Source organism: Rhinolophus sinicus, linkage group LG02, assembly GCF_036562045.2.
Source record: "Rhinolophus sinicus isolate RSC01 linkage group LG02, ASM3656204v1, whole genome shotgun sequence".
Classification (NCBI taxonomy): domain Eukaryota; kingdom Metazoa; phylum Chordata; class Mammalia; order Chiroptera; family Rhinolophidae; genus Rhinolophus; species Rhinolophus sinicus.
The window spans coordinates 112,155,951-112,182,675 of NC_133752.1; the positions used below are offsets into that span (position 1 = coordinate 112,155,951).

A 26,725-nucleotide genomic window follows, 5' to 3' on the forward strand; every position below is an offset into this window, starting at 1 on the left:
AATAGTTCATCATGAAGTCTTTATGACACATGCAGTAACTAAATTTTATTTGAAATAGCTAATAAATATTCAATTGTGCCAAAAAAGCATTACTCCCATGCAAATAATTACTATTATCAGTGATGAACTGTAGATATTTTATTTTAGAATTATCATTTTTGCTGTTGAATACATCACATTGTACTAAACTCTTGAGTTCCTTGAACCTTTGGGAATAAACTCCCCAACTCAGAAGTTGAAAAAAATTTTTTTTAAAGTTCCTGAAGTAGTTGTTCTTAGGCCTTTATTCAGTGTCTTTTAGCATAAAATCTGATATTCCATCCCACAAATTAGAAATAATTTTTAAAAAGTGGAGTGTTATTAAACTCAAGTACAATGAAAACAGTGACAAAATACTCATAAAAGTCATAAATATAATGTAGAAACAAAACTGATGTTCTTTGTATCGTTAAATTATGTGTAGAATCATCTGTTTAAGAAGGCAGATATATCAGTCACAATGATTCTTTTAAATTCAATGTATGTCTAATCTAGTAGATTGTTTAAAAATACATTAAACAAAAGAGAAGATTTTCTAAAATGTTCCTGAACACAAGAAATGTTATGCTTCTTGGTTTTCCTTTCCTAAACTTAGCAAGCCATTTACATCAGAATTCTAACTCAAGAAAGATGTACAACAGTGTATTGCTACTACTAATACATCGAATGTAGCAATGAGTTGTTCTCACCTGCTGAGAATGTTGTATAGGTTGAGAAGATGAAACCCCTGTTACGCTACTTGAGGATGGCTGACCTTGGCTCTGCCCCTGTGCCTGAAGGAAAGAAGTAAATACAACAAATTAAAGAAGCCTGGAAGTAAATGTGCAGAGAGGTCAGGCTTTTGCAATCAATATTAAGCTCCTGAGAGTTTGCTTGAGTAAGATGAAACATTAGCTTGATAAAGTATGTATGGGAGAGACCACTGGGGCATTTTTTTGTAAAAAAAAAAAAAATGGTTAGAGAAGACCATATTCAGATCTCATGTAATAACCACTGATGATTAAAACCTAACCTACCACTTCAGCTCAGGCTATAATTTTAGCTAGACAAAATATAAAATTCATAACAAAGTTGTTATTGAAAATAATCAGGAAAAAAGTTAAAGACTATCAATGTGAAAAAACACTACATGTGAACAATTGAAGAAAAAAGGGTACTTGATAATGCTACTTTGGTTCCTTTTGCTATTTCTTATAGTGCCATTGATCAAAAATGTAAAAAAAAAAAATCTGTTATCATCAATTGCCAACTATCTAGAGCAATGGATCTCAACAGAGGGCAATTTTGCCCCCCCACCCTTTCCCATCCCCGGGATGAAGGGCAACATTTGGGAATATCTGGAGATATTTTTGGTTGTCACGACTGGGGGAGGTGGCTGCTACTGGCATCTAGTGGGAAGAGGCCAAGGATGCTACTAAACATCCTACAGTGCACAGGACAGTACCCACAACAAAGAATTATCCAACTTAAAGCATCAATAGTGTTGAATTTGAGAAACCGTGACCTAAAAAAAGTCTAAATTAAAATAACTGGGGAAGTGAGGAATGAATGCAAGACTTTATATAGGTAAGTTAAGGAAATGAAAAGGCCCACCTTTGCTGTTCCATTTCAGCTTAGAGGGATTTCTCTGCAGATTACTTGCTTATGACATCACATTCCACTGCATCTTAACCACTACAAGTATTCATTCTTTCTGCAATATGTCTGTAAATTAACTACCAGGTATTTTAAGTTTTGGAAAGTTTGAAGAATGGCTGGCAGTGCATTAAGATGGACAGTACGGGCTGACAACGAGTGTACTGCTTGCTCATGCAGTATGATTATCATGTTTCTAAATCTTTTTTATCCTTGGTACTATTCTAAGTAACTGAGAATTCATGTACACTTTCAGAGTTGTTTATACCCTCAATGGGAGAAGAACTTAGGAAGAAAGTATGAAGAACATAAAGTACTTTATATAAAGAGTGGAATATATAAATGCATAGTCTCCTATATAGATTTTATAAGACTCATATATTTGATAAAATGTATCAAAGGAATATATGAAAGTTAATACTGACTACACTTCTTGAATTCTATTATGTCCATTACTCTGTCTTTATTTGCAAGAGTGCATATGCTCATGAACATAAATAACAAAATTTAAATTTGTTGATGAAAAAACCAAGGCCTGAGATATGTAACCTAATGTTCCTTAGTTTGCAACATATATCACAAATTCTTAAAACAAATTTTAAAAAATCCACTATTCACACTAGATTCTAACTTAGTCACTAAAAATTACAATCAGTCAATTTTATGGATCAACATTTTATTTGGACACATAATACACAGTGACTTGTTCAACTGATGCCTTTTTAAAAAGGCATCTTCATTTGTTAAAACAAATGCCTAATATGTTTCCTTTCTGTGTCTTCTAAAATCCTTCCACACTAAAAATGTTATCCCTTCTATTTTTTTAAAAAAACTATCCATGTTTATTGTTAGGGAGAAAGAAATACTTCACATTAGTATTTGCAAATAATGCTGAGTCAAATTGACATTACAGACATTTGAATTTCCCTATTAGTTGAAAATAGTCTATAAATGGATAGGAGTAATTGATTTTGACAAGTGACTAAAATTCTAGTTTTTGTGTTCTTTTTCCAAAGATTTGCATGTATTATAGGTAAGTTAGGCAGCTTCTCTCTCATATTTTGTCCTTAAATACAGAAGTTTATAATACCCCTCCAGACGGAGAAACTACTAATAAGATTAAATAATATTCCTCATAAATAGAAAGGAGGGATAGGAAACTTAAATGTAATGGTGCAGAGTAGGGTAATTTAAAAGAATTGTGGAAGTTTTCCTATAACCTGTGGATGGAGTGCAGATCCTCCTGAAGAAAATGAGGCAGATAAAATCTGCTGAGATGTGGTTCCTTGGGGGAAACAGAAGAAAAGTGGGGATTCTTGTAACACTGTCTGAGGCAGACGGATAAAGGGTAATGAGACGTCAGAGCCAAAAGATGCAGCTGCTCCCCCTGTAGAGGGAGGTGATTGAAAATCACTGGGGTCTGAAGAAGTAATTTGTGAGGAATCACTGGAATATTCTGGGCTTCCTATTGGCCAGTTCTGTCCGACAGGTTCTACCACAGAAACGGTCAATTCTGGGGCATGGTAATTACGCTGTTCTTCAGTCACAGGCTGCAGGCGGCCATGTAATCCAACTGATTGAGGAGGTGCTTCTTCCTGATTCGAGTCCACCACAACCTGTCGATTTCGGTAAACACGTTGAGGTAGAACTCCTCCTCCTTCTCCTGAAGAGGAGCTTGGAGTGTGAACATGAAATTCAAATACACAATTGCTTCTGTTCTCATTGTTATGAGTTAATACAGCGGGCGCAGAATGAGGAACAAAGACAGGGTGAAATTTCAAACATGTAGCATCTGTACTGATAGGTGCAGAAATACTAGAGAGGGGAGATCCTGGATTCAATCCAGAGTCTAATCTTAAACTCTGAACATGTCCTACCAAGAAAGCCTGTCCAGATGGAAATTCAAAGACAGAACTTGAGGTAGAGCCCCCTTGTACTGGCTTCTGTTCAGGTATCTGTTTCATAGGACTTGACAGTACTGGTGAGTTGTATGGAATACCCTCATACTGTTCTGCCACCTGGGCCTGGTACTGTACCCCAGCTAGATACACTGCTTCCTGAGGAATAAAACAGTGAGCTTCTTCTGGAAGTACTAGTCCAGGTCTATAGTCACTGTAAACTTGAGTTGGTTCAAATATAGGATTGACCTGTATCTCACATGGCTCTCCAGTTATTCTACTGGCTGTAGTACCCAGCATAACTACGGCCTCTGGTGTCCACTTAGTTGGGCTGCCACCAGGTGGAAGAAGATTTTGGCCAACAGTCCTCAGCAGGGGTTGGAAGTGGTGAGTTTGGGCTTCCAGGAAGGAGGTGCTCTTACGTCGCTGGGAAATGGCCACCTTCGGTGGACAGGTGGGAGGTGGTGAAAAAGAAACTGGACGTTCATGAATAGTTGGGAAAAATATCTGTGATTCTGGGTATGTTGGGGTCCCCCCACACGGATGCGCCATGGATTGAGGCTGTATCAACATGAATAAGACAAGTAATTCATACATTCATATGTGAAATTACATTAGACATGCACAACTGGGTAGCTCTGTGTAACCCTATGAAATGGTTACACCAAATTTATAAATAAAGAAATAACTATACTTGTTGAAATTATGTGCATATTAGAAATCCATTAAATACATCCAGGGTCCATAATATTATTCTGTGGGACTCTTTGCATCAGATAAAAGCTGCTTTTCCACAACTTTCCTTTCTCAAAAGAAATGAAAGAATTTAACTTTCTAAGCGATTATTCTTTTTTTACCCACAATTAATATGCTTATTCATAAGACTTAATATAAATTATATCAGTGGGAAAGAGTTAAAGGAAGAATAAGAGTTAAGGGAAGACAGTAAGCCCAACTTTTATCAAATAAAAAGTGCTTCAATTTAAGCTACTGTACAAAGTCTATCTATATTATACATACTTATTTTCCTGTGCTGTTAGAGGCTTCAATGTTATTTTATCAAATAATCATATGTCTTCTGACTAAAAATCAGAAGAGATTTTTGGTGGACAGAAGAAAACACACAACTTGACTAGTGACAGTCAAGTCTTTCCCCGGTCTATCCCAAACTAGATGCAGTTAATTTTACTACACGAACATGTTATAGATGCTCAATCACTCACTGAATGTCCACTTTTTTGATCCTAGTTAAGGGTTGAATAATCCAGTGTTCAAATCAGGTGAAAAGTATAATATAAATAACAGTTGACTCGATTTAACAGTACTTTTCTGTTCCCAGAAGCAGTTCTAGATTTAAGATTTTAAATTTAGACTCCTACCTTGCTAAATGCAAACAGTGACACTAATAATTCCCTTTCACAGACTCTTTTCAATGTTTGATGAAAAGAGTATGATCAGTTTCATTTTTTCAGTAGAGAAGACCCCTATCAAATTAGCAAAATGGCTCAATTGTTACTTCTTTACAACAGCTAAAAGATGGTTTCTATTGGTATCCAAAAGCCATAAAACACTCTATATAATCATTCTCCTAGGTGAAAATCTGAACATTTTGGGGTTGGCTAGACCAGAACGCTAACTATATTCTCTATGTGGAAAAGCAACAGCAGCAAGGTCCCTCAGTGTTTAAAAACTTTAAAAGATAGACCTTTTATAGATATGAACGGGGCCAAAGAAAATCATACATGTTATATATATATTCATTAGAGTCAAGGTTCCACCTTAATGAATCTAAGGAAAAAAAACTTTCATGAGGGAACATTATGTGGCCTTTTAGTTTACTGACCCATTATTTTAAACAGCTAACAAATTAAAACCAATTTTTACTCATCAATTATTCTTCACTGACTATGGGGAAAAAATGGATATATCTAGCTTCACTGGTGTCTCTTCAGAATAAAGTGAGGAGAAAACATGTTTGGGTAATGTTTGATGAAGAGAAAAATTTGTTTTTGATTAAGCCAACTGTGAATTTAAAACTAAATAATTCACATATTCTTTACTAGGATACGAAAATGCAAGGATTTGTTGTGTATGCCAGTCAGGGATAGAGAATATAACAAAAGCTAAATTTTATTGCACACACACTGGTATGTGCCAAGGGTGTTATAAAGCATTCTCTCTCATTACCTCCTTGCTTTTTTACCCCCCTTAAAGCCTTACAACAAGAAAATTTCCTGGTATCTTAAAAGCATAATACCTTACTAAGTTTAGTCTTATTCTTTATTTGACTTTCATTAAAATTCTTGATGCCTGGATGTATTCACTGGCAATAAATTTTCATTTGTCAGGAAGTTTATGGTTACATACAGTACTGACAAAGAGGGAAGGCAGGCTGGAGCGTCGGTGCTTGCGCTGAGAGGCAGAGTGCATAGGCAGGACACTCTCCAATGCTTTAGAAAGCTTTTCGGCAAAAGTTTCCTCAGGGGCAGTCCGAAGGAGGGAAAGAGAAAGAGGTGCAGACAGCACTGGTGGTGGGGTGGAAGGAGCACTGGGAGAGATGCGGGACAGAGAGGGAACAGCAGAAAGATGGGGAACACAAACCGACATGCTACGGCCACGACGAGGCTAAACGGAAAACAAACACACACATGAAAAACACAGTAGTTTGAAAACAAAATAACCAAATGTACAATGATAATAGGGCACAGTTGACATAAAGAAATGTTCCATTGTCCCCCAATTCCACAAAGCCAGTTTTTTTTGAGGAGAGAGATAATTCCTCAAAGGACACCTGGCAGATCACATTTATTCTTTCTACATTGATGGTCAAGTACAGGGTTGTTCTTTGTTGTTGTTTTTTTAAGAACAACCATGATGATGATCAATTATCTTCCTAAATATTTTGAAATAACATGAATTGTCATGAGTGCATGAATAAGTATGAGTGACTGACTGAGGTAGCAGAAAAGACAGGGAAAACAATGAATATTGGCTTTCGGTTTCTGCAAACTTAATTCTATTAGTTTAAAGTACATTATAAGATAGAGAAGATTTTAAGACGGGATTACTTTGCAGGGACTCTGGAAGCCTCAGAAAAGGTTTCTCAATTCTATTTTAGTAGGCATCAGACTAAAAAAGTCGTTGGCTCACAGGATTTTGTTTATTACACTTGCTTATCTTTATCTGTAAGGGTAAAAAGTCATTTTCTACTAGAAAAAGCATTAGCTTTCTAGAAGTAATTCACAATTGATATAGAAATCATTCTGTATTTTTACTAGTCAATGGAAACATGTCTTAAATGTGAATCTCTAAAGAATAACTTTAAATTTTTTTCAGGCATTTCAGAAATTCAATTTAGGTTTACAAAGTTTAAGGCACCTTAACACACTGGTTTCAGTATGGCTACAAAGCACTGCTGTATACTGTTAAGATTGTCCTGAGCAAATTCATTTCCTTTCAGGTGTTATAAACGGTAACTAATTACATTTTCTTTTCCAAAACTGGTTGCATAGAATGCTTTGAGCCAAATTTGTGGCCCACTAGCAGCAAGTATGTAAGTATCATAATGATTACTTAGCTTCATTCCTGGTTCTATTTTTCTCTACCCTTGTTTCTCTTTTATCCTAATTTTTAAATTCCATTTATAACTGACATATTATTATAAGCCACAGTAAAATCTTTCTGGAGTAAGAACAGAATTATAAGTTTTTTAATCAATAATAATATTTAATAACTCTTCTTGCTACCTCCATAGAATATTATCACTAAAAGACAAGACTGTCATTAACAGGCTGCTTTTAGAGCATCAATAAATATAGCTTTGTTTGTGGCTCAAGTATTTAAAATCTTCATAAATTCCATTTTATTTTCTAAAAACAGAGACCCAATATTCATAATCCTGTAATGGGGGAAGCCAAGAAATTAAAAGTAGTTTATAACAAATCTAGTTATGATGATCCAGGACAAAAATCAATTATAAGAAGAGCAGAAACTGATAAGAAATGCTGACAACTAGTAGTTGTCAGATCACAGAAACACATCTGTGTAGTCTTTATGACGTTCTTTTAACCTACCTAACTATTTTAAAGGTCAGAAAAATAGACTGTTAAAACATTAGTACATTAGTAGTTTTCTGTGTGTTACTGTGGCCATTCATCTGGAGACCTAGCCAGTGTAGGACTGATGAATGGACTCTGAAATAAAATAAACGTCTTTTACTCCAAGCTGTAGGATAAAAGACCAGAGCAAGCAGAAGAATTTTCTTAACAGAGAAAGAGCAAGAATTCCACACATTTCAGATTAAAAGCTTTCTGAGAAAGAGGGAAAATCTATCTGCCTAAAGATCTCACTAAACAATGCTATACAGTGACCAGTTATTCTCCAGTTCCTTCCTGATGCAGATGATGTATTTTATTTACCTCTGAAGAGGGTCATAAAAAAAAATGGGTATTATCTGATGGTCTACTTTAACATTTTCTATATCAGAAGCAAGAGTGACTAATGTAAAACATGGGGTAATAATTGTGTATGTGCCTGTATGTATATATATGTACATATATATAAAAGTGTATAAAATATTTCAGGAAATAATCTCCAAAAATCGATTCTGGAAATAAATCAGTAATAAAACAGATACCAAATAAAGGGGAAAAGCAAATGAACATACACCAGGGAAGGAACTTGTGTCCAACATAGACTTTAAAGAGGAACACGCATAGCAACCGATGATTAACCAAATGTAAGCACTAAATTAAACGGTCAACAAATAAAGGGTTTCCTTCACTCTCGAGTACTCACATGCAGCATTCTATAATGGTCTGAAGGTCTTACCTGTGTTTCATACAATGAGAAACCTTACAGAAGATACTTAGCAATTCTTTTAATAAGTAAGCTTTTGAAAAACTCTCCTCATCCCCACCCCTAAAACATTTGTATGTCCAACTTACAAGTTTGCTGCTCTGCACAATTGCAGCTCTGAAGTGCTAACGAGAGCATCCTCTTTAATTAAATGCAGCACAGTCTAAATCTTGTCGTTTCTTTACATAGGAAGTTCAGCCAATCCCCCCGCCTCACACATGCGTATCCCCTACCCTGCCTGAACTATTCTAATTATATTCTATAATAAACCTACTCCCTTCAGAAATACACCATTTATATTTTCTACTCACACTCATGCTGTTATTGGGTAACAGAAAGAAGGTGAATCTAACACATTATCTATTGGCTCTCCTTACAGGCTTCCTCTCTCTTACGTAGTTACTCACCATACTTGAGGGTGGATATACCCCGTGGGGCTGCGATTGTGCTTGGACAACAGTAGCTGTATGCCCTGGGAGTGTGCCAGTAGAATGTGCCTGTTCATGTTGGGAACCATAGGAAACTGTCTGTTGGCTGCTCACTCGAGATTCTGTGAAGACAGAAGATCCCTGACCACTGTCAACAGTCCCGTCAGCTGAAAAAGAGAAATGAATTTCCAAAAAACACAGAGAGAGAAATCACAAAAAGGAGGTTCACATTTTCCCCATCACAAACCAATGACTTTAGGGTCAATTAGTTTTTCTTTACACAGACCTGAACTGTATAATGAATACTAGTTACTTTACTAAGTATATTTTTATGTTTAAATGAGGGAACCCATGCAGAAAAAAAGTGTTAATGTCTTTAAAAAATTCCCTGGCTATCACACACTCCTATTACCTGAAGAATAAGGGAAATAAAATGGAATGTTGTTAGTCAGCCTTAAGTTTGACACAGCTTTCAAAAGCTTAATTTTGGAGACTAGTGGGTTCCTAGTATTAAGCAGATAGCTCAATTAATTACTAGTAGTCTCATTAATTTCTAGTTTATACATTATTCAGCCTTGCTTAAAAGACCGAACCAGATTAATGGGTTTAATTATAAGTAACTAACATAAACTTGTTCATTTTTAATTATACTTTGTTTTAAGGAATTGTGCAAAGTAGCAATCTACAAATCGGAATTTCCAAGATGAAGGAAATTGTAAAATCATTTTTTATCCTAGTCACATTTCCTCACTGTCCCATCTTTCTTTTTCTGTGAGTCATGGACCTAAGAATAGAACGAAAAGGCAACCGTTTCAAACTTATTATATGTTGGATTCATGACTCAAAACTATTAATTAGTAACAAGATAAAGTGAGACAGGAGTATTTTAGCCACTTGTCCACTCCCCAAATACTCACATAACACAGAGGCACTGGGCTGTTGGTACTGCAGTTGTTGATGCTGGTCTGCCTCAGGTTCTTCAGGCTCTACTTGCGTAGAAACTGAGGCTGAAGTGGTAGAGGCAGTAGGTACGCCAGTGCTGGCAGAAGGGAGCTGCTTGCTTCCTGTCTGGGAAGCACTTGATTGTTGTTCTACTTGCTGTTTGAGACTGCTCTCTTCCTGTTTTCTTTTTTCTTGTTCCTCCCGTACCAACTGCCGCTGCTCTCGTTTTCTCTTAATTAATGACACTCTATCTTTGATGGCTTTCGCCATGGTCTTGTGATCACCTTCACAGACATACCCAGACTCTACCTACAGGATAAAAAAGTGCATTAGGAAGCAGTAGGACATCAAAAGAAAACAAACCTTTTCTTTTTTTTTGAGAGAGAGAGAGAGAGATACTTTGGGGGAGAGAAACAGAGAAGAAAAAGAAAAAACTCTCAGGATTGGTCTTAACCAAACTGAAATTACTGCTCTACATTATGCATTTCCCCGCCATTTTTGTAGATACTCATGGGGTGGGTGCCAGGATCTTTGTAGAAACTCACAGAATGGGAGTACCTTACTCTTTACAACAAGACAATAGGGAACCAAAAAACAGTTTTGTTTTTTTAAATCAAATAAGGCTCATTTTATTCCACTCATTCTATTTTCCACTCACATGTAGCCATTAATATTAACCTGTGTTGCTTTTACTTCTTTTCACTAAGCAACCACTTAACCAGATAAAACAATTGTGGTAAACATGTAAACGTTGGGGGGGGGGAACCTCAAACAGTATAAAAAACTAACAAAAATAAGTATCTCTTTCATACCTGACCCATTCTCAAAGGCAACTACTATTGAATGGTTCATATAAATTGTAGTAGAGATATTCTGTGAATATCTTTGCAGAGTATTAATATAATGGCTTTTTAGGCACTATGGTAAGCCTAAAGTTTCCTTTTTGAAAAGTGATCTTTTAGACATACTTCAGAAATGATTCATCAAAGGCTGCCTACTAATCATTTATCTTGAAAACTCCCTTCAAAGTAAAAACAATTTATGATCTATTTATAGGGTTTACCTAGACGCCTGCTCAAAGGATAATAATGTATCAATATTTAGAACACATAACGTGTCATTCTAATGGAAATAGGCTTATACAAATTAGAAGTCATTCAACAGTATACTTTAAAAATTACTTCAGAATGCATTCTAGTTTGTTCTCTTTCTTCTTTTCTTTCTTCCCCTCTCTGTACCTCCCTTCCTTCTTTCTTTCTATATATATATATATATATTCTATTCTGTTCTACACATCCATCCATACCTATACATATCTATATCTATATATCTTTTTCGCAAATAAAAGTTACTTTTCAAGCCATTAATCAACACAATTTTCTATCAACGGGATATGTCATATACACTGTTTCATAAGCTGCTTTTTCGCCCAATACCAATGTGTATAAATCTACACCAATTTTTAAATGTTGATTAATATTTATTTACCATTTCTTGAGCAACATCTTCTGGCACATCTCTGTCCAAGTCAAAGGAAAACTCAATAGCTTCATTGTCTTTGTATTTTCCCTTTAATTTCTTAATATCTTCAATACGTAGCCATAATTTAATGGCTATCTTTTCTCCATCATCTTCTTCTGCTAATTCTACCCGCACCCCTGTTTCCTCCTGGAAGAAGGCATGGTTCAAAAGGTCTTTGATAGAGTATCTTCCAAAGAGAGGGAGGAAAAAAACAAAACAAAGTGCCATTAGATTGAAAAGATAATTTTCAAGTGTGGCTGACTATTGTTATTCTTGTAATAATGAAAAAGGACTACTAAAAGAAAAACAAGGGAAATTTTATAACTCATTTCTACATTGCTCCATTTGAATAGTAACTACAGCATTTTACTCTCAAGTTATAGAACAGCGTAACAAACTCATTTACGAATAAGAACTGAACATGTTATTTTTTTAAACGAATGATCTAAATTCATACTAGTTAACAGTGTACTAATGATAGCAATACAAAAATATCATAGCTTCAAAATACCACAATTGTTTATATAGCATTTATAGTTAACAAAAAAATCCTCATATGTATGATCTCATTTGATCCTTGATCAACATCCACTGAGATATCCTAAGTATTAGGAAATGGAGGTTCAGAAAGGTTAAAATTCTTGCTCGTAGTTATAAAAGTCAGAAATGGTAGAATCAACACTTGAAAACAAATCTTTTTATTTCAAGTTCATCTTTCGTTCAACATTGTTCCCTAACACATTAATCAACACAGCATTTATCTATTTTGAACAGTAAACCCATGCGTAGGCATGAATTCACGTACTTAGTTTGGCGGGTATCCTTTTATAACAGTACGCTTTAACAAACTCAACAAGGAGTTAAGGATTTGGATGGGTTTGGCATGACAACTGAAGAACAAATTGTCTTACATGTATGAAACATAAAATGAAAAGTGATATATTAGACCCATGTAAAAAAACTTGTCCAATTAATTTCACTAGAAAACTCAATACCACTATTACATGTAATACTAAACTGCAAAACAATGGTATTTTAGAATCTTCATAGAGTGTAAATTCTTTGCAAATAAAAGTTTCAGCAATGTGTGGAAAATATACGTAAGATACAAGAATAACAAAATACCCCTATCTGAGAGGTGGTGTGGAAAAAACCATCTCTATTTTCTATTCCTTTTATTACAGCAACCTTAATTTACCCCCCAAAATTCTCTCAATTCCTTGGTCAATAATCTGTGTACTAGGCAAGCAGAAGTCTGACTGTGGAACAATCTTCTTTAGATAAATGGTCTCAAATACCAGTAATCTAGTAAACTATTCCATCCAGAAAAGAAACAGAAATATGTTATAAGATTAGAAACAAATATTCCTTTGTTTACAGTAAGAAAACTTCTTAAAGAGATTAAGTACTCTCCTTTTCAATCAGTGTACATAAAAATAGAAACCCAAACTAAATTTCTACTAAAAAGCCTTAAAGATCATGATGTTAAGCTCTTTCAAATAATGAAGTTATGAAAAGAGTATGAGACTGGAGAAGAGAAGATATGGAATTCTTTAATTTGGTAGATATGCCTGATCACTCACATTCTTCAGCCTGCAGACTGCTCAGCTTACAACTGATATTTGTACTGGCTGATCTACTTTTTCTTGTTTGGAGGGTGAGGGCGGACGGGGAAGGTAGATTATTTTTCAAAAACAGACATTGGAATGTTGCCATGCCTAACGGGTGATGAATCAGCTATATGGCAGATCAGATACTTGCCACTCCTCTGAGAAAAGTCCTGTTAGTACAAATGACTAAGCCAGATCTCCTCCTAAACTTTGGGCGAAGTCGTCTCTTTCTACTTAAAGGAATTTTGATGTTTTGCTCTTCTTCAATTCTGGCATAATAAAAACCAACACCTGTATAGCTGAGCCGATTTTAAAGAGCCCAGATTTTATTTCATCTTTTAGAATTCAGTGGGTAAAAAACTAGGGAACAGATTTGCTACATTAGAGGTTGAACCCTATTGAATTTTCAAATCACGCTGGTGCTCTAAGTAAGCAGTTCTCATTGAATGCAGTAGCTATGTTTAAGGTGGTTCTGGTTTACTCAAACTCTAGCAAACCACATTTTTACATTTCGGAATATCAAATCTGAATACTACCCTCAATGGACAGAACTCTATTTTTAAAGATACTACATGACATAAACAGAGAAACAAATGACAAGTAAAATATCAAATATACCTTAGATTGAGCGTTGTGTTCAGAGCAATATATTTTAGGTTTTTGTTTAAGCAACAGGTCAAAAGAGGCAACTTACCTTTCATCTTTGTTTTGCCGAATGCACCCTTCAATAATTTCCTTCACTTCAGGAATTGCTACTTTGTCAAAACTGGCTGGCTTCACCCCCTGAAAACCATAAAAAGTGACAAAAACACCTTAATGAAGTCAGAGCCTTTGAAGTTTGACTTTCAATTGACCCTTACATTGCCTTATCAACTTGGCTTTTTTCCTGATTTCTCTGTAGGAGCTGGTTCATGCAGGCTTAGAGTTGGGTAGTGGCAATTTAGTTCCCACAGGAAAATAAAAAGGAACAGTTAGTTAAATAGTGGAGTCACTTACTTCCATGGCCGCTATATGTGGCTAGGGGGAAATTTAGGCTGTTGTCAACATCTTCTGCTGTTTCAGGTAAAAGAAGTTATTGGCTAAAAAGAAGGCCAAATGTTCTAATTGGTTAGAATATCTTTTGTTCAACCTTGTTCCCTAACACATTAATCAACACAGCATTTAAGTACTTTGAACATGTATGGGCACGAATTCACATACTTAGTTTGGCAGGTATCCTATTATTGCAGTACTCTAACAAACTCAACAAGGAGTTAAGGATTTGGATGGGTTTGTCATGATAACTGAAGAACAAATTGTCTTAACACGTATGAAATGTAAAATGAAAAGTGATATATCAGACCCATATGAAAGACAAATTAATTTCACTAGAAAACTCAATACCACTATTACATGTAAGTACTACACTGCATCACAGTGATATTTTACAATGTTCATAAAGCTCAAATTCTTTGCATATAAAAATTTCAACAATGTGTGGGAAATATACATAAGATATGAGAATAACGAAACACCCCTATCTGAGAGGTGGTGTGGAAAAAACCATCTCATCATTCCAACCTCATCTAAGTAACCACATGAATTGGCTTGAAAGAGCTACACTGACACACTGTCCAAGTGGCAGCATTAAGTCCATAAACACACAAAACACAAGGATTGGGGAAAAGGGCAGAAAAACTAGAAAAGTAAAGTTAGAATATATATAAATTCTAATAATGAGTAACAAGCTATATTAAACCAAAATTAGTGATAATTTGACAAATCACAGAAACGCATATAATCTCTCATAGACTGAAATGAAATACAGTTGACCCCTGAACAATCCAAGGGGTCAGAGGTGCCAACCCCCTGGCCCACACTGAGCAGTTGAAAATCTGCTTATAACTTTTGATTCCCCAAAAATGTAACTATTAATAACTTACTGTTGGCTTTACCAATAACATAAACAGTTGAGTAACACCTATTTTGTATGTTACATGTGTTATATACTGTATTTTTACAATAAGCTAGAGAAGAGAAAAAATAAGAAAATTATTTAAGGAAGAGAATATACATTTACAGTACTGCATTTATTGAAAAAAATCCATGTATAAATGGACCTGCACAGTTCAAACTTGTGTCGTTCAAGGGTCAAATGTACATCAAAAGCTTATCTCTAAAAAAGTCTTTACTGGAATTGTGGTGGGATAACTCTCATTGTTTACTCATTGTATTATTCAAACGTCCTAATTTGGAAGATTCTTCTGCTAGGGTTAACAATCCACAGAAAGGAACTATGTAGTAGAGCTGACTCTAAAGTTAAATCAATGTATTGAAAAGTTTCATTTTTGGGCAATGACTACAAAGGTCACAATTTATATTCCTCAGTCTTAATTTTCAAATCCAGCAAATTAAGTTTCCCCAAATGGTTTTTGATTTCACATAATAAATCTAATGAAAACAAGAAAATAGTGCTGAAGCAAAAAGCTGTTTTAATCTCACCCAGATACACAGTAAGCTTGCTTTCCTCCTATGTTATCCTTATAAATAAATAATCCTCTTGTTAATTTTATCCATGCAAACATATATACATTCATGACTTTACAAAAAAAAATTCCTATCTACAAAGTGAAATACTAGTTGAACAAATGATACATAAAGTTAGAATAGCAAAACCAGAAACTGTGCATCATGTAACACTTTGAATCTACTTGGTTAAGCTACTTTTGTCAACCCAAACACCAAGACTTAAGTATAGAAAATTCCATACCAATGCTAAATAACACATACGTTTAGAAGAATGTCATTGGGCCTCTGGCAGTAAAACTTCACATATTCAGATGCCACTGCTGTCTTAAAAAATGCATTGCAGGTGCCAAGGTAGCCAATAAAATAGCTAATCCAGCAGTTGGTATTAAAAGAGTCAGGCTGCTTACTGTTACTCACTTAGATAATGAAAAAGGTAAAAAGAAATTTCACCAGCCAGCTAGCATCAAGAAGTCAGGATTATCAAAATATCTAGCAGAGGCATTCTGAATCATTTGAGAAGAGGCAAGACTACTATATAGGGACTGTATATAAAAAATGACCTCAAAAATGTAATAATGAGTAAGAAGCCTCACTGACCCTTAGAGTGACCCACTGCAAAGTCATCTGGGACATATAATAGAAAGCTGCTTACAATAAGTAAGTACAGGTTTTGATATATGCATCATCCTCATAGGCTTCTTGTTCTTAAGAGATGAGAAATTTCCATGTATTTAAAAAAATTTTTTATAACTAATCATTTTTTTATTAGCTTCAGGTGTACAAAACAATGTAATAGTTAGATATTTCACCCCTCACAAAGTGATAACTCCCCCCAATCTATTGCCCTCTTGCATCGTATTTATCTTTTACAATTTCACTGACTCTATTCCCTATTCCCTCCACATCCTGTAACTATATATATATATGTTAAATTATAGTTGACATGCAATATTATTCAGCTTCAGCTTCAGGTGTACACTGCAGAGGTCAGGCACCTACACCATCCATGAAGTGGTCTCCCTAATAAGACATGTGCCCATCTGACACCCTACAGTCTTTGAAACATTACTGATTATATTCCCCAAACTGTCTTTTATATCCCCATGGCAATATTGTAGTTACCAATTTATGCTGTCTAATCCCCTCACCTTTTCCCTCATCCCCACCTCCCTCCCATGTAGCAACCATCAGTTTTTCCTTTACATCTCTGAGACTTTTGTTTACTTTGCTCATTTATTCAGTTCTTTAGATTTCACATATAAGTGAGATCATTACAACTAATAATTTTTAATTAAAAAAAAGCTAGTCGAGATATTCTAAAACATGATTTTCAGCACCAGTCAAGAACAAAGTAATGATGAGAAATGTTTTAATGATTTTATCTTTTTTCCATTTAGTTCATCTACTTCAACAATGGTGATCGACTTAGAGACTAAAAATCCTCCAAATGTCACTTTTCTTTACTCCTTGACATAGTCCCACACAGTCCGATTCCAGTCCTGTTCTGCCGAGTAAAAATAAAGTTTTGCTCACCTATTCTGAATGAGGTTCAAAAACACAAAACAGAACAGAGTATGAAGGTAGATCAAGTCGGGCTAACATTTTATACATAAGAAAAATGAACAGTTAAAGACGCATACCCTCTTACTCCATTCTTCCAGACCAGCAACCAATCGACTATAGAAATATTCTTCTTACTTTTTGTAATTCACAAGATCTCTCTTTAGGCAGTAGTGCCATACTATGTTTTTTGACATGGGACAGTAGCATGTTTCTCTGCATTTAAAAAAGGACTTCTTGAACATCTAATGTATATCCATTTAAAATAGTTTTGGGGTTATACAAAATTATGTATTCTCTTAAAACAAAAAGCAAAGGCCACTTTTGTACCATCTTAAATGGAGTACAAAAGAAAAAAACACACAAAAAACTGTGACTCACCCCAAAGGCACATCAAGATGATATATTTACAAAATGTTACTTTATTTGAACTAAGAAAAACCAAAAACACATACATGCATTTTAGAGACTTCGAGTTTTTCTTTGAATTCTGTATACTTATGGTTTGCCAACTAATCGGCTAGAAAAATAAAAGTGAGTCATAATATAGTATTCTTCTGGTTCAATCTTCTTACTCTTAAAAACCGTCAGCACTTGCTTCTTCAAAGCTTAAGTTTCAAATGTGTTAAGGTAACATTTAACTACCCTTTCATAAAAGTAAAACTCCTAACCATTCAAAATTAAGAAAAACCTCCTTCCTGCATACACAAAATGTAGTGTAAGTTACAAAACTTCAAATATTTTAAAAAGCATACTGAAATAAACAATATCAATGCTTTACCTGAAACTTTCTATACATATCACCAAATGGCTACAATATACCTTTCATATATATTGAAAATTCTTACCCACCTCATTTACACAATCCTTTTGAGGGCAGCAGCAACAATGAGAATTTACGATGACAAACACTGAGCAAAAATCTTTCTTTGTAAAATCCATCAGAAAAGGCAAATTAGACTTGTTACAGTTAGAGGAAAACAAGGGGAGAAATGGGTAAGACGTAAATTAACAGAGTAAATTAGCCCACAGCATAAACAAGGCAGACATCAAAGTCAGACTGAAGCATAATTTCTTGTTTCACACTAGCCATGCTTTCCCAACTCTCAGATAGAGGAGTTTGCTCTGCCCGGCCAACAATCTACTTATTCCAGATTGGCCCTTTAAACAAAACTACATTCTGAGCAGCTGGGAAACTGTTCTGCTACTATTCTTCCTGATTCTCCTCCAACAGCAACTGGTCCCTAGACAAGCAAAATGAGATTTTTACTTGCTCAAAGCTCCACCCATTACGTCCACAGGTTCTGCCTCCCTGACATCAACACCTCCACTAGAAATCTATTTATCTAAACACTCCCTTCACCCTAATCATGTTGAAACTATGCTTTTAAAAGAAAAAGGGTATTGAGTTCAATGACCAAAATGGAAACTCCAAATATGTAGCCAAAAGAACACTGGACAAGGAAATCACGACACTGGGCTGGGTTCTCCGTTCCATCTCTCATAAAAGAAGCCTGTGTGACCTGGGCCATATACCTTAAACTTACTTGAAAAGTGTAGCTAATAGTTCCTCTGTTTACCTAATTTAAAAAGTGGTGCTATTAAGGTTATCTGCCTTACCTCTCTCTCACGGTACATGAAAAAATAAATAGCTGTGAATCAGTGCACAGAAGTGGTAAGAACTTATGCTTGTCCCGTCCCTTCTATTAAAAACCTCTATGTGCAGATAGACCTAAGACATTTCCGTTGGCCAGGAAGCGCTCATGGACCCACATAAGTCCTTCTTTGATTTTAATGATTAAGGAAAGGTTTTAGTTCACGGCATTCACAAAAATGGTAGAAAAAGCATTGTTCGTTGCACTGTTGTAACAGGGAACAGAATGAAGTCCTATCCCTTGTACTGTGGTAAATTTGAATCCACATCAAGACAGTGGGTACTATAGCTCAACAACAGTAGCATAAGATAAGGGCTTAGCAGCTATTTGGTAGGAATACTTCTACTCTAAAGCCTGGAAATGACTATTAATGCTAACAAGCTCTTTCAAAGTAGCTACCTTGATCTCTGGTTCACACTATTCATCAGTACCAAGTTGAAATGCAGGATGTCAGGTATTGGTCAGAAATATAGCAATGTGGTCCAGCATTACCTTTAATGGACGTGTGTGAGCAGGCCTATTTAGATTATGGTTGGCTAGATGAAAGCCAAAGAACTCGGAAACAGGTGCCTTGTTCCCTGCCTGCTTCACAGGTTTATCAGCTATAAAGATGTGAGTAGGTTTTTAAACTTTACTGAGCAACAAAAAAAAACAAAACGAGGTAGCTTTATCCGGACGAAAGTATAATGTAGACACAAATATCTAGATCTAAAAAAGACCAGCCTTTTCTATATATCAAATAAGAGTTTTCAATATAAACAATAAAAACACCATTTATATACAGATAACTATTTATATGTCTCAAGTCTAATTCCTCTATCAGAAAGTAACTGCCTTTCTCTGGATTTCCCCATTTCTTTCAATGATATCATCATTTCCATGATTTAGAACAGAAAACTTAGTCATTCTTGGATGCTTCTTCCCACAATATTTATCTCTATGAGCTCTTTAACAAAGATAAATGTTTAAAACTGCTGGTAAACAGTTCTGCTACTCATACTCCTACTACCCCTCCAACAGCCAAAGATTTCTAGCCAGGCAAAATGTGATTTTTACTGACTTGTTACCTCTCAAAATTGTTGCTTCTTTTGCATAACAACTGTCACCACTAAAGTCGAGATGATCAAAACCTCACCTCTTTAAGTTCAGACCAATTTAAGCTGGGCCTCACTGTTTCCATTCTCTCCATCTGTAATTTGTATTTTACACTGTGGCCAGCTCAACCATCTGGCTTCATTTAATCATCTGATATTTATCCATTTCCAATCATCTGACACCATTTAACTCACATCACACTGCTCAAAAACAATTAACAGTTCACATGTAAAAGATGGACACAGAATCACAGATCTAAAAAGAATCTGAGTGTGAGTCCCTCCTTGATCAAATACGGTCATTGTGGGCCAGAAATTAATACCATGTCAAAGTTAGAATGAATTCATTAACTCAACTGGCATCTATGGAGGGTCTGGTCTAATCTAGTTTAGTCTAGCAGGTATCAGACAGCTCCTAGGTGCACGGCATTATCTTCAGCGCCTAGAATAAAAAAATGGAGTCTCTACTGCAGTGGGTAAGGGATTGCAGTCACTCGTCAGGCAAAACTAGAATCCAGGCTCCACAGCGTCTGGTTCAGTGTTACTTCTAGTCCATGGTGCAGTTCTCTTCATGTCTTTAATCTGGTGTGTAAAGCGCTCATAATCCAACTTCCACCTCATTCTCTACTCCTATCTATCCAAAATAAGTCCAAACTGGTTACTTGGTTCACTGAATACTTAATGCACATTTTCACCAACAAGAATACTCTTTTTAGCCAACTGAGCCCTACATTTCTTTCAAGGTATACCTCAAATTATATATAATGAGAAGGCAGCAATTACAAAGTATGAATCTTTTGGCATATAAGTTATTTACACGATGTAAGGAAACTCAAATACTATTAATATTATAATGTACTTAAGTATAGAAACCATCTTTCTATACCCTACCGGTTTTTATACCCTACCAGTCTGGTGAATTATAAAGTTAGTATTCAGTGTGGATGAATAAAACCAGCTATTCTGAGAAATTCTGAAATAAGGATTTCACAATTGTTCTTTAGCACCTAAAACACTGGGAAGTATACCCAGAACTGTTTGGTTTAAGATTAACAGTCTGATTAAAAATAAGAACCTTTAATCTTAATCAAATCACATTGGAGTAATGGAATGACTCTGAAAATCATTCCAAATGTTCCCAAGATACAGCCCATGATATACAATTTTCTTTTACATGTATAATCCAAATATATGGATGGAAGCAAAAATAAAATTTATAAAGGAACCATTTCAGCTAATTCCAATAGATTTAGATCTCTGGGACAGCACAAAAAATTCCAGCTGTGAAAGAAAAAAATACGTTTTCCTCAACTTTTCAACCCCTATCTGATCAGGAATCAGCCTCAATGGTTTCTATAAAAAAGTAGGGTGAATTGCAATCTGTTATACAAAAACTAAGAGGAATTTCGCCCTGACTGTTTTAATTCTGTTTTTCCCAGACAGAATGTTCAAACCTTGAAATCCAAAGGCTAATATAATCAGTGACAAAGTCAAATTACATAAACAAAGTAATTAAAAATCCCCATTATTTCTAACTTGGTTGTTATGAGGCTGGATTCAGCCAGATTCTTACTGGTATGAACCATTAGTTTACAGGAATTTGAACATACCTTATGATCCCATTGGAAAACAAGCCTCTTCAAACTCTCTACCAAATCCAGCTAGTTCTATCAAAGAAAATTAGTTTACCTCATGATTCCCCAAGGCTCATTACTCTCTGGATACATGAAAGCTTGTGTACTGCTCCAAGTTCAAATGCACTATGTTTCACATAAAAAATTGACGCCATTGCTTACTGTAGTTTCTAGTCTTATAATAGCAGACAAAAATTATGCCAAGTACATTACTACTCTTATTTGGATCTTCTCATTTTACCAATGGCAGAGATTTTCAAAGTAACTAATGTTTTTTTCTCCTTTCAACAGGGATCATGAACCCTTTACACAGGACTCAAACCTGTGATACCAGTTTTAATGCTACCCATGTACCCGAGTTTTTTACTCGCAGATTTTTTTGCCCTTGGTGTCTAGAAAAACAGATTTAAAAAAACCAAAAACATGTAAAGGAAACAACTTTAAGGTTTATATTAGTGTCATGTTAGAGATGCTTGACTTCTGATGACATTATTATTATAATTATTTATTATTATTATTATTATCATTATTATTATTTCTCCTGCATTTCCTTGGACAAAATGTTCAATCTCTGAATCTATTTTCTTACCTGTGAAGATGTTATCTACTTACTATTTACCAGAATACAAAAAATTAAAATTAAATAGTATATGTAAAGCACACTGCAAGGTGACTGACAAGAAACATTACAAATAAATATAAGCTTATTTGCTCTCATTTAAACTTGACTTTAAGTTCATTAAACACATTTTAATCACTGCAATTTGCTGAATGTCACTAGATAAAAGACTAGCACAAAAGACAACTTATTTCACTACTAAACATGTCATAATGATGTGAATAATAATAATGGCAATACCTAGTACTAATACGTACTTGATTGATAACTGCATGTCAGGCACTGTACCATGTTCTATATCTTTAATCTTCATATACATCTTAGGCTCAGAGCAGTTAAATAACTTGTCCAAGGTATTATAGCTAAGAAATGACATTTCTGGGATTTAAACTCAAGCAGACCCAAATCCAGAGCGTATTTCCTCCACAGGCAACATACAATTGTGTTTCACTCCCTATAATTCTGTATTCATTTCACAAATAGTGACTGAGTGTCTATAACTTGCCAGTTTCTAAACACAGAAATATAGCAAGAAGCAAGTCAAATAAAACCCCCAACCCACAGAATTTGTATTCTAATTGGGGCTTTAGATAAACACTGTCTAAGGCTGTGATAAAAGCCAGGAAGAAAAATAAAACCAGGAGGGGCCAGAAGTCAAGTGTGTGCACACTTTAGAATGTTTTAGATGGGGTGACAGGGGAAGCCTCTCGGAGCAAGTCGCATTTGGAGTCCTGACTGAACTGCATGCACACACAGGGACATCCGACAGCTTATGGCCAGAGTACCACCGAGCGTAGTTATTACACCACAGTCTACACCTACGCCCTTCACATGGGCACCACACAGATGTAAACGCCCTCGGGTCACAGACTGACATTACAATTGACATCTATGGATTCAGTGTGGCATTTTGATGTGAGCAGAGGACTTGGGATCGTAACTCTGCTATTTCTAGATACGTAATCTTGGGCTAGCCATCCTGGGCTTCGACTATTTATAAAGTATTGATAACAGTAGTATTTACTTCCCCTAAGGGTTGCTGGAAGAGTTAAATGACATAATATAGGCAAAGTGTCTACTGCAATGTCTGGCACAGAGTGTGTATATTTATTAACATTTATACTGGTTTCATCTCTATTTGCAGGGCAGTGCACCACTGCAGGGTCAGACACTGCAATGAAATCATCTACAGAGGAAAACAAAAACCTATCCTTGAGAGGCTCAGTTCTAATGGGGGGGACAATGGTTGATATCAATATAATTATCATACTAGATTAATAAAACAGAGGTAGAGTACGATGGGAACACAGAAGTGGGAGCGACAGGACTTTCTGCCAAGAATCCTGGAAATATTTCTGGTAGAGAGAGCTAGAGGGTACAGACTACTGGCTCCTACCGTCATACAGATTAGCCTCAGCATCCCCATCATACTAGGCAATGAAGTTCTCCGTTTAAACATATATTCTTAGGAACATTGTCTTTGACCCTCTTAAGATCAAAACCCCCTACTTCATTATGTCTATAAAATCCATCCACTTTACTATAATTATTACTTCAGTGTTACTTTCCCTACTAGAAGGTGGGAGGAACAACGAAGCATATTATCTTGTTCACTGCTGTATCCCCAAACTGGCACACAGACAATACCTAATTAATAGCTGGTAAGTAAGTGAATAATTGTTCAAAGAAATCGAGAACTACAGCTATGGTTCAACTGACTAGAGTTCTGTGATGTTCAAACCTAAAACGGTAATACTGAGCTGTTCGAGATGGACTCTTCTTTGTACCCCTTGTTTAAATTAGTGCCAAACCTGCAGAAGGCCTTGTGTATAGGAGGGGGTGGTTTACTGGTGACTAATTGGTATACATGGCAGATCCAGGATGGAAACCAGAAATCTGGGGTGGCAGAGGCAAGGGGACGTTTACATTAGGGAGCCCTATGACCTCTCAATGGATAACCAAGTATGTTTCATTAACAAACATGCAATAGTTAAATACACTCATACTAACATATATATTTAAAAAATAAATTAAATGTACATCCAAACCAGACTTAAGAGAAAGTACAATACTTCAAGGCATATTTCAACAGTCATCACAACTGTTTATATAATTATATAAATCACTGTATAATCTAGGTACTTATTACTTAAATCCCCCACATTTATTTCAGCACCCAAAACATTAGAAAAACTTTAGAGAATTAAAAGAAGGACATAGCCCTTTTCATTCTTCACTGGAAACCAGAAGATGGGAATGGAGGTTGGTGTAATCAAGACAGCATTACTCAGATAAGAAATATAATAATTGACAGCACAGAAATAATGGACTGTGGATAATAAAAAAACTAAATTTTCACAGCTGAGAGGAAAAATAAAGCACAAGTGTATGTCTGCAGTATACTTAGAAACTAAGGATTCTAATACAGTTCCAACTGACTTAAAGAACTCCTCAAGCTTTTTATTCTATCTTTTCTACAACACAGATTTTGCTTTTTTAAAAAGCAACTCCTGAATAAATTAAAAAAAAACAACGCAATTAAATAGGTTTAAATTTCTTAGTCAATTTGGTTATTTACAATGCTAGCAAAAAGGTTCCATGAACAATGGGATGGTAATTTATCCAAATAATGTTTGATATTACATTATTTAACCTACTTTTAATTTATTTAACAAAAAATAAGCCATGAAGAACTGAAAGAGACCTCAAGTGATCACTATTCCAGCTCACACTTCTCAAACTTTAATGTATACATGAATCATCTTCGGATTTTGTAAAATGAAGGTTTTGGTTCCATCTGTCTGGGATGGGGCCAAAATTTTACATTTTTAACATATGCCCTAAGGATGTAGATTCTGCTAGTCTGGGATTGCACTTTGCATAGCAAAGATCTAAATATCAGTGATTCTCAAAGTATAATATGAAGACCCCTGGGGGTCCCCAAGGTACTTCCTTTTCTTTTTCTTTGTTTTGGTACTTCCTTTTCTAATGCAAGGTACTTCCTTTTCTTTCTGGGACCTGCAAAGTACTTCCTTTTCTAATGACATTATCTGCATGAGGCCAGGTTTTCTTCATACACTGCAATGAAAACAACATGTTGCAACAATACATATGCAGAAGCAGGTGTGATAAACTTGTTGTCTTCTTTCTGACCATATTAAAGAGATTTGCAAAATGTAAAAATGCCATTCTGCTCACTAAATTTTTTAAATTAATTTTTGGAAAATTTATTCTTTCTAAAATGTTACTGATGTCAACATATATTGGGCTTATTATGTTATTTTAAATTAATAAATACATTATAAAATTCTATGTTAATTTCCAATATGGTAAACTAGATATAACACAAGTAAACAAAAGATCTTTGGGGTCTCATCAATCATTTTTAAGAGTATAAAGGGGGCCTGATACAAAAGAATTTGAGAGCTGCTAAGCTAAGTCATTCAAGTCTGGTAGCTGCTATCTTGATCCCTTCTCAAAAGATCTCAATGGACAGAATCTCAAACCTCTACCAGTAGGCATCTGCAATGTCTTATAATCTTGCCAAGTTCTTTATGCTTAATTACGAGCTTTCTGTCCTTACTTAGTCTCCTCTAGGTCAAGAAAAACTTGCTGAGCACCTCCCTCTTCCAATTATGCATATAAGCCCCTTCCCTCAAGAAATTCAACAGAACTAAAAACTGAAAATGATGGGTCTCAATCAGACTCATGACATCAGGAATTGTCTTGAAACATTTGAGGGAGTAGTATTTGATATTATGATTTGGTTTTCCCAATGAAATCTCAGAGAATAAAGTGAGAGTAATTATAGGGTGAAAAATATGGAGAAACAATTCAAAAAAACAAAACACAGACCTAGCCCCATCATAGAAGGAGTTACTTAAACCAGTTGTTCAGAAATTACAACCATGAGATTTGAGAATCGATGGAAAAGCATGTAAACAGATTAACTTTTTTTTAATGCTTTCTAATCCGGGAATTTTGACTTTATTAAAGTTACTGTTTCTGCTCTATTTGTAAATTCCTATTCTATAAACTGGATTGCTTTTATATGTGTATCAGTTTCTACTTGCTACTATTCAATTTCATTTTAATTGGATAATTTTGTTAATATTTCAAAAGTGACCTAAGTTTCATTCCTCTTTTGCAGGATAAACTCAACTCTCCCAAACTTACACACATAATGTCTAACTTGACTGTATTTGGGATTCCTTTCACTGAAAGGTTTATTCTTCAAAATATTACTGAATGTGGCCGGCCCGGTGGCTCAGGCAGTTGGAGCTCCGTGCTCCTAACTCCGAAGGCTGCCGGTTCGATTTCCACATGGGCCAGTGGGCTCTCAACCACATGGTTGCCAGTTCAATTCCTCAAGTCCCGCAAGGGATGGTGGGCAGCACCCCCTGCAACTAAGATTGAACACGGCACCTTGAGCTGAGCTGCCGCTGAGCTCCTGGATGGCTCAGTTGGTTGGAGCATGTCCTCTCAACAACAAGGCTGCCGGTTCAACTTCCGCAAGGGATGGTGGGCTGTGCCCCCTGCAACTAGCAACAGCAACTGGACCTGGAGCTGAGCTGTGCCCTCCACAACTAAGACTGAAAGGACAACGACTTGAAGCTGAACAGCACCCTCCACAACTAAGATTGAAAGGACAACAACTTGACTTGGAAAAAAGTTCTGGAAGTACACACTGTTCCCCAATAAAGTCCTGTTCCCCTTTCCCAATAA

At 35.6% G+C, this 26,725-nt stretch overlaps 1 protein-coding gene across 18 annotated transcripts in view; it reads right to left on the reverse strand.

Annotated features, from left to right (window-relative positions):
* WNK1 (WNK lysine deficient protein kinase 1) overlaps nt 1-26,725 on the reverse strand; it is a 145,893-nt gene that overhangs the window by 32,965 nt on the left and 86,203 nt on the right. For 11 of the 18 annotated variants that reach the window (XM_074325183.1, XM_074325188.1, XM_074325186.1 and 8 more), the window contains exons 5-10: nt 13,625-13,713; nt 11,288-11,507; nt 9,775-10,108; nt 8,837-9,024; nt 2,895-4,133; nt 729-812 (exon numbers count right to left, since the gene is read on the reverse strand). In XM_074325183.1, the coding sequence (XP_074181284.1) occupies nt 729-812; nt 2,895-4,133; nt 8,837-9,024; nt 9,775-10,108; nt 11,288-11,507; nt 13,625-13,713 (2,154 nt within the window). Of the gene's footprint in view, nt 1-728; nt 813-2,894; nt 4,134-8,836; nt 9,025-9,774; nt 10,109-11,287; nt 11,508-13,624; nt 13,714-17,850; nt 18,225-26,725 lie in introns of those variants that run through there. The other 7 variants (XM_019711258.2, XM_019711260.2, XM_019711257.2 and 4 more) reach the window with 2 other exon arrangements.